Source organism: Mastomys coucha, unplaced genomic scaffold, assembly GCF_008632895.1.
Source record: "Mastomys coucha isolate ucsf_1 unplaced genomic scaffold, UCSF_Mcou_1 pScaffold23, whole genome shotgun sequence".
Taxonomy (NCBI): Eukaryota; Metazoa; Chordata; class Mammalia; order Rodentia; family Muridae; genus Mastomys; species Mastomys coucha.
The window spans coordinates 54,264,659-54,274,258 of NW_022196906.1; the positions used below are offsets into that span (position 1 = coordinate 54,264,659).

At 36.2% G+C, this 9,600-nt stretch overlaps 1 protein-coding gene across 7 annotated transcripts in view; it reads left to right on the forward strand.

Moving 5' to 3' along the window:
• The window catches only part of Myo9a (myosin IXA), a 184,060-nt gene that overhangs the window by 168,488 nt on the left and 5,972 nt on the right, over positions 1 to 9,600 (forward strand). For all 7 annotated transcript variants that reach the window (XM_031343709.1, XM_031343708.1, XM_031343711.1 and 4 more), the window contains one exon: positions 8,200 to 8,402. In XM_031343709.1, coding sequence (XP_031199569.1) covers positions 8,200 to 8,402 — 203 coding nt within the window. The remainder of the gene's footprint in view (positions 1 to 8,199; positions 8,403 to 9,600) is intronic.

Consider the following 9,600-nt stretch of genomic DNA (forward strand, 5'->3'; position numbering starts at 1 on the left):
ATAAAGCTGCCCTTTCCCATGGAATATCAACCTAGCAACATGTTAGTATTACATTTCTTTCCAATGCTTCTGTCTTCTTTAAGATAAAGTATACTTTATATATTCAAATTTCAGTCATAACCTTGATAACCTGTATTCTTCTCACTTCCTTAGAGACTATACCTTTAACTGGGGGAGTTGTAAGTAAACCTCCTTGCAGGATAGACTAAACCTTTATCTAGAATTGTAGGATAAACAGAATTCTACCTGCTGTTCCAATGTTTGGGTGGCAGTTCAGTTTGACTGTTTTACACTACTGTTCTGTTAGTAGTCTAACTGAAGATGAGTGGTAGCCCCAAATTCACTCTCCTGACAATCAGACCAGACCTATCGTCTCCCTTACATTGTTAGTACCAACTAAGGCAGTGCTTCTCAACCTTCCTAGTGCTGTAACTCTTTAGTACAGTTCTTCACGTTGTGGTGACCCCAACCATAAAACTATTTTGTTGCTGCTTCATAACTGTAATTATGCTGTTAAGAATCATAATGGATTTTTGGAGATTGAGGTTTGTTAAAGGGGTTGGGATTCAGCATCTTCTGTCTAAATTTTGACTGATGGCATTGATGTGGTATGGAAGGCTTTCAGGGCAGTTACAAGTTTTCCAAAGTTCTAATAGTTTCTTAGAAAGCTTAAAGTGTTATTGCTGACAAAAACAAAACAAAAACAAAAACAAAAAAAAACTCACTTGAAATAATGGGTTCCTTTTAAACAGGGTCAAACAAAATCTATGCAATATACTCATATGTGACTAGTTATACTTGGTCAAATATCTCAGTGTTTGAAGAAAAAGGCAGCTAAGTTGTTTAGCTTGTTATTCAGGTAGTTGTGCAAACACTGTTTACTAGGACAACCCTCAGCATGTTGCACTTGTCACTTTATCATACATAAATAGAAACAATGAACCAAGCTCTTAAGGGTTAATAATGACACGACTTAACTAATGCTCGAAACTAATTTTTACCTGTGAATACATGGTATTAAAGACTGTGAAGGACAGTTATACTAATAGTACAGTTTTGCACCATTACCTTGATCATATGGGGGTGTCAACAGTTTGTTTTTACCCACTATTGCTTTTAACTAACTAATGTAAATGTTAATAAGTGGAAAGAGTGAGTGGTGTCTTAGAACTATTATAAAAGCAGTGTTCACATTGTAGATCCTTTGGGAATGCTTCCACACCTCTACTGGAAACCTGGGAACTATGTTCAGAACCAGTGTACTAAGGCTAGAAATACAGCTTGGTGGTAGAGTACTTGCCTTGACCACGTTTGAGGCCCCAGGTTCAAGTCCCAGCTGGAGGTGGGAGGAATACCATGGCTGGTTTTCTCTACTACACAGAAAGTCTGAAGATATATGCAAGCATACAGTGCTATATTTAAAGTCTTTATTAACTTGCATTATGGGATGAAGTATAGTTATAGGTGTTGGGATAAAACTTTTGAATCAGCTTCAAAACCTACTACAGTAGATAGCTCATTCCTCAATATCATCATACAAAGCATGGACTATATGCAGGACTACCATGCATGGCTATAGAAAACCCTTAGATAAAGGACCTTTCTTTTTACAAGAGAAGTTCCCTCAGACACAGTCTGAGACTTCAGTTCCTTCTCGTTTTTGTGGCTCAATGAATGGCAACAATGATCTGTTACCTTCTTCTACCTTCCCTGTTTGGGGTAAATTTTCTGTTAAGATTCTAAGATTTGTGCTTCCAGCTACTTATGTCTAGTTCTTTCTGGGTGTTATACAGTTCTTCCCTTTGATATATTCAACCCACAGATAAACTGCCCATACCATGTACTTTTTTTGAATCATCAGAAAGTATCACAACTCCTCATGTGGGAAGTGTCTTCCTACAGACTAAACATCCATATTTCATCATCATTCTTTAACTTTGTAGGCTTGTATTAATTGACAATATTGAGTTTATATCATGTGTTCTGTCTTGCTGTTCCTTCCTGTGTCCTTTGTCATTATGAACTTTAGCAGACTCTCTTCACAGGCCATAACCATTTTAGCACTGTAGTGTAGTTTCTATTCATCTTCATTGTTACCTACTTAAATCTTAAGGAAAAATTGAACTGTTAGGTAAACTTTCAAAAGATATTTTCACTTAGGATCCTTAGCATTAAAGCATTTTGGACCACAGTGTTTTTGTTAGTTTTAGAAAACAACTATGGGATAGTGGGATAGGATAGCCTTGTAGCATTCTAACCTAGATTTGTCGATCAGAGTTCTCTTGTTTCTGAAAATTTTTTTCCACTACATAGTACACAGGTAGCTTTGACTCTAGTCCTCTTTCCTGAGGCTCCCAAGTGCAGTAGGTACTACCAATATAAGATAGTCAAAATCAAAATGGGGTACTAGAAAACAGACCAGGCAGTTAATGACTATTTCAGCAAATACTCTTGATTTCTTTGTTGTTTGCCATCAAAATTGGTACCCTTGAACACAGTGCTGTTTTGTTTTTGAGTCACATATGAATGAAGTTGTCTAACATGGATTACTTTGTATCTGATATTAGCTTTATGTGTGTAAGAGTTATCCATAGCATGCTTAGTTGTGGCTCAGCTTACTCTTGTTGCTGTTTCCTGTTCCAGAGTGTACATGCCACAGTTTACCCAGTGTACTGTTTATGGGCAGTAGGCTTTTGTTTGAGGAAATAGGCAATATGTGTGCACTTTTGTTAGGGTATATACATACATAAGGGTGGAATTTCTGAGTCACAGGATATATCTTTAACAATTTCCAAAATGGCTGAACTATAATTATCAGTGTACAGGAATTTCTGAATGGTTCACCACCTCCCCAGTATTTATATTGCCACATATACTTTTACTCATTATAAAATGCATGCCACTTCTTAAATTTGGACTTCTGTTCATTTTCTCTATTGTGCTCAAATAAGTTTAGCCTTCAGATACTTTGTTTTCCGAACATGCTAAATGTTCTATACTTGGGTGTTTTAATTTTTTTCTTAATTCTTCCTGAGCCCTGCATATAATCTTTTGATCAGTTATTTCTGTTGTAAGCATCTTCCATTCTGTGGTTGATTTTTCTACTCTCTTAAAAGTGTCTTTCAAGCCAGGCATAGTGGCACATGCAAGCAGTCCTAGCACTTGGGAGGCAGAGGCTAGATGATCACCAGATGAAGCCCAGCCTGGCTTTCAAAAACTTTCATTACAAGTCTCTGCCTCAGCTGGTCGGTGGTAGCACATGCCTTTAATCCCAGCACTTGGGAGGCAGGTGTATAGCATAATGTGCTATAGCATATTATGGAAGAGAGAGAACTTTGGGGAGCCCGTTCTCTCCTGGAACCTTGTTTTGAGACAGAGTCTTTCCTGTTTCTGTCATGTTGTTTACTCCAGACTAGCTTCCCAACAATTCTGTCTCTGCCTCTTACCTCACTATAGGTATGCTGGAATTCTAGATGCAAGCTACTACTTATGGCTTTTTAATGTGAATTTTTGGGGATCAACTCAAATTTTCAACCTTGTGTAGCAAATGCTTTTATCCACTGAGCCACCTCACTGGCCCATTTATTTCAACTTTTTAATAAACTGGTTTAAAGAGTCATCCTATCTTCTTCAATTTTTACTACTTATGATTCATATTGTCATACAAAATATGAGGTCACCTTCAGAAAAACCCTGGGGTTTTTGTTTTTGTGTTCATTTTTGGAGATTGCACTGTGTAAATTGCTTTTTAGAGATTTGATGTTTCAGCAGTATTGATTTTCCCACCCATGAATATAAAAGTTTTATTTTTTTGTTGCTTGTTACATAAAATATCCAATTTATTTTGGTGTTTTTATCTTACATGTAGTGACTTTGCTGAGGTCACCTTTTCTGGTTGTGAGCCTAACCTTTAACGGCTGAGCCATCTCTCCAGCCCAAGGTCACCTTTTCTAATAACAGTTCTGAGTATTCCTTTGGGTTTCCTAGCTGTGTCATTTTAAAATATAGTTTTATTTGTCCTTTTAAGGTCCTTGAACTTCCTCTTTGTTTTTTTAAAGAAGCTAAAACCTTCAGTACAGTGTTGATTGAAACTGTGGTAGTGATCACTCTTAGCATGATGTTTGCTATAGAATTTTTATTCTTTATAATATTAAGCATGTTCATTTGATTCCTAGTTTTCTGAGTTGTTATTATGGGGTAATGCTAACTTTTATGGTATTTTTTTAACATTTAAAAACATTTTAAGTCAATAGAGTTAAATCACATTCTTGTTTTCCTTTTGTACCCCAACTCCTCCCAGAGACCCCCTTCAATACCTACAATATCTTTTTTGTCATATTCTTTAAAATTTATAAAATATTATAACAATAAAAATGAGTAATATAAAAGTTGTCTGATATTATAAGACAACAACCAATTTAACAGTCTTATGTAGATGCTTGTCTCGGTAATACTGAAAATACATTTTTCTCAATATAAATTTTAAATAACTCCAAACACATTAACTGTATATTTCAAAATAATACATCACTACTAATATTTTCTTAAATGGACATAAATATATAAAGTGTTTTTGTTTGTTTGTTTGTTTGTTTTATATTTAGTAGAGCTTAAAATCTTGGCTCTTACTGTGGTAACTTGATACAAGAGTTACAAACGTCAGGCAAAGCATTCAGTCTTACTCTTTGTTCTCTTATAAACCCCCTCCAAATATAATTGTCTACATTACTTTTGGGCATATAAATACTTTTAAAATATGTAAGCTGTTCTGAAAATATATCCACATTGAAGTATTTTATGCCATTTTGAGGTGTTTCACAGTGTAGAACAACTGGCCTAGAATTTTCAGTGATCTACCACCACAGCTTCAGGATTACTGGTGTTATAGACTTAAGTTACCATGCCTGGGTTAGGGCATTGTGAATTTTATTGATGTTAAATACTCATTTCCCAGTTCAGTTTGTAATACATCAAGATATTTTGCTGTGTTTATGTGTAAAATTGTCCTATAATGTCCTTCCATTAAATGACCTTGTAAATGTTTTACTAATTTGTATTAAAAACAATTTATGCCAGGCATGGTGGCACATGCCTTTAATCCTTCAGAATTGGGGAGGCAGAAACAGGTAGGTCTCTGTAACTTTGAGCCAGCCTTGTCTATATAATGAGTTCCAGGCTAATCAGAGCTACATAGTCAGAACCTTCCAAACTAACCAACCAGTAAACTGGGATATCGTTCTTTTTATTTCTGAGGAAGAATGTATGTTAGATCTCTTACACTTTACTGTACATACATACTTAATCCCTTGGTGCTGACTACAGCTTTGTTTATGTCTTTACTTCTGGTGCTAATTTACTTCAGATCTTTTGAAGCCATTAAGAAATGAATATAGATATATATTGGAAATGCTATCATCATAATTTTAGCATTAGTCACTGTGAAATATACTTCTATTTTTAATGTTTAGTTTTTTTGAGATAAGATCTCTCTGTGTAGTCCTGGCTGTCATGGGACTCACTCTGTAAACAAGGCCAGGCTGGTGTGAAAAGCACAGAGATTCTTAGGCCTCTGCCTTCCAAGTGTTGGAGTACTGAGATTAAGGAGTACATGCCCTACAGCTTTTCTTTTTTTTTTTTTTAACTTTGTTTTTGTTTGACACATAATATCAATCTGTAACCCTGTCCTGGAACTCATTATGTAGCCTAGGATAGCTTCAAACTCACAGCCTTAGAAATACTGGGACTACAGAGGAGCCACCACACCCAGCTGCTTTCATCCATTTTGAATAATATTTTTCCAATTTTGAATAACATCCATTTGAATAACAGTTTTCCAATTTTAACAGGAGCATTTGATCTATCTATATACATTTTGTTGATACTATATTTGGATTTTTTAAGATTTAAAAAAATGTGTGTGTAAGTATTTTGCCTGCATGTACATCTGTGTACCACAAGGCATGCCTGGTATCTGAGGAGGCCAGAGGAAAGGTGTCTGCTGCCCTGAAGCTGGAGTTACAATGGTTGTGAGCCACCATGTAGATTCTGGAACTAAACCCAGGTCCTTTGCCAGAGCAGCCAGTGTTCTTAACCACTGAACCATACCCAGCCCTTATGTTTATATTTTAAATTTGTTTTATTGTACAGGTTTTGTTTGTTTTGCCTGCCATGTGTTCTCTCTCTCTTTTTTTTTTCTTGCCTCCCCCTTGATAGTATCTTATTTTTCATTCTGTTAGAGGTCTTAGATTCCTTTAGTCTGAAGGTCACATCATTAACCCTTTCAATGCCCATTAATTAATACATTTTATCTTCTTTCCTGGATAATGTGCAAGGACTTTAATATGCTAGTCATTGTCTGACTTCATTGCTACTAGCAGATTTTTTTTAAAAGCTATTTGTAGATTTTAAAAACAAAACATCTTGTATTATAATATACATTGTCATTGTTTTCATTCCTGCATCTCTAACTGTTCTTCTTGGGTATTTAATCCTTGCCATTGAGAATATCATATTCTCATATCACTTTCTACTGTCTCTTTGCCTCATATTCATTCACATAGTATTTAAACATAGGATGGATCATTTTTTACTGTTTTTTTTTCTCTTTTTCCCATCAGTTCTGAAATTTTCCTTTTGCATTTGTTTCTCCTGGCTTGATTCTGGATTTTCTTCAGATCTAACTTCCATTCTGTTTAATGAAATTATGTTTTCCCACCTGCTTGAACAGGTTATTTTTTTTAAGTTTTTCTGATAGTCACAGTCTTTGAAGAATTTTGTTTTCTGTGTTTTTACCATTTTCATTTGCATTGTTTTATCTTTTTTTTTTTTAATTCCTGGTTACTTTTAATTTGAAAATGATCTGTAGAAAGTATTTTGAGGCCTAGGATGACATTGCTTACTTACGAAGAATAATTTTATTTTTCTGACAGAGCCTTAGGCACTAGCAGTTGTATCATTTTAATTCAGTCTTAGAAGTTTAACAGTTGCATACCAAACACACACATACACACACACACACACACACACACACACACACACACACACACACACACACACACATCTTTCCTCCCTTTAGATGACTTGAAGCTAGGCCACTCCATCTGCAAGAACTTGGTAAATTCAGTTTACTTTTCTGTCTAGAATCCAAACGTTTGAGATCCCAGTGTTAGGCATGCTGTGGGGCAGCAACTCATATCCTTTTATTCTGTACTTCAGGGGTTGACAAGTTTTTTCTCTGAAGGGTGATAGAGTATTTTAGATATTGTAAGCCATCAAACCTGTTCCACAGTCACCCCTGCCACTGTTGAACAAAACAGCTATAGATAATTCACTAATAATAATGAGTGTATTCTAGTAAAGACATAAACATGTATACAGGCTAGATGTAGCTTCAAACTGTTACTGTAGTTGTCAACTATAGTGTGTTCAAAGCTCTGCCACCTCTTCTGAAGTTGCAAATCAGCAGTAACTGCTGAGTTAGCCTTTCCTGCTCCTTCGATATCCAGTATCTAAACAAGTGTATGTTCATTTTTAATATTGAGCTAGTTGTTCCTGGCAGGGGATTTAATCTGTTGAACTTAGTTGGCTGTTACCAGAAACTAAAGTTAAAAGTAAGATGACCAAGTTAAAACAATAGTTTTTTTTTTCCCCTTCCTCATTTCAAGAATGGAAAGTTCTTGAGAAAGCATATTATAATAGCAATCTCTTTTATGACTTTTTTTCCTCCAAACTTAAGTTTCCTGGCATGTTTGCTTGATCTTCCTAGAGAGATTATCCTAACAAGGTTGAAGCTGTTAAGCATTGTCAGAACTTCTTCTGTTGAAAATGTGTGCCTTCAGTGTTAGTGTGGTGGCCACTATCTGCCTGTGGCTCTTGAGCACCTGAAATCTGGCTCCTGTGGTCACAGTATTCCGTTTTAATTGGCTTGAAGCTATTTAGTATACAGCTAGATTAAAAGAAGATTCTCATCTCAGCACAGTGGTTCTTAGTACCCAGAGCTAGAATGTGTGTCCATTTTTTTCAGTGATCTTGACTAATTCCTTTAACCTAATTTGTTGGATTTTTGATATCTTGCTAAATATCCTATGCCTGTTGAGTCCTATCATTCTCATGATGTGATGGAAGGACATTTGTTATCCAAAGTGATAAACATAAAACTGATACACTTAGTTTACTTTCTAAAATGAATGCTCTCTGCAGGGAAAGGGGCGTATACATCGAGGAAACTATCCAAGTCCATCCTCCCCTGTTATAGTCCGATTACCTTCCATGTCTGATGTCCCAGAAGAGACCTTGACTAGTGAGACAGCCATGGAAACTGACATCACAGACCAGCAGCAAGCAGCAATGCAGCAGGAGGAAAAAGTACTGACTGAGCAGATTGAGAACCTTCAGAAAGAAAAGTAAGTGTCCAGTTGTCGTGATTCCTCGCTTCTACCGTGTTTTTCCTTATTCATTAAATATCTCATGTGTCAAGCACTATGTTAGATGCTCCAGGGCATGTGGAGTTGACAGAGACTTGTTGCCTCTACTAAGGGTAAGTAAGTGTGGAAGTTTTCACCTCAGGGGAGGAAATTCCATGGTGTAGGAATCTTGGTGCTAAGCAGTACTAGAATAAGGAGGGTACACATATATAGGGTCCACCATCTTAGTCCAGATTCATGAGGCAATGGACAACAGAAAACCAAGATGAGGTCAGGGACCATCTTCCACAAGCAGATGGGTTTTGCAAAAAGAAGAGTAAGAGTCCCTTGACTAAGTAACACAAGTCCTCTTCAACCATAGGCATTAGTTGCACTTTCATGAATGAATGTTACTGTTTAAAAATAAGTATGACTGGGCCCAACAACTAGATAGAACAAGGCAGTACTTGTAGTACTGGGTTCTGGGGTACTGGGTAGAGAAACCTGTTGTGATTTAAAAGAATAGTTAAGAAATTCTGTTATCTCCATCATCACTCTGGCAGGAGTGGGTTGACACTACACCTTAGGAATGTGAATAACCATGGTTCTCCCTGAAGGTACTAAATACTAGTTTTCATTGACATTAATTACTCTCTAAGAATTCCTAAAGGTTTCCTTGAGTCCCTGGAGCTCATCTCTTAAGTCTGAGAACTTGATTCTTGAAAAATTAAGGAACTTCAGTGTCAGGATTGGTTGAATAATTTAGGGCAACTGAAAAGCAGCTAAGACTCAGCTGTGGAAAAAGTGAGGCAGTAGTTACTAACCAGGGGCTGAAAAGATGACCTACCTCAGCTCTGATGAACATGATATTGAAGATATAGAGGGATACAAAGGAAATTGTTAGGAAAGAGAAAGTACAGAAGTGTAAGCATTAATTTCAAAGATATGACTGCTTTTGGAAATAACGAGCTACTGGGAAGGCTGTCCTTGAAAAGATGGTCTGCAGATTTCAGGCTATTTAAAGAGGAGAAATAATTAGATTCAGAGCTGGCTTATTTCTAGGAATTGACAAGCTGTATGATCCATTCATTGGAGGAAGTTATTTGTGTAGAGGAAAAACGTTGGAGACATAAAGATATTTTGGTACTAGGATTTTGAAGTTGTTTTTTTTTTTTTTTAAGGTACTAACTGAAATTGA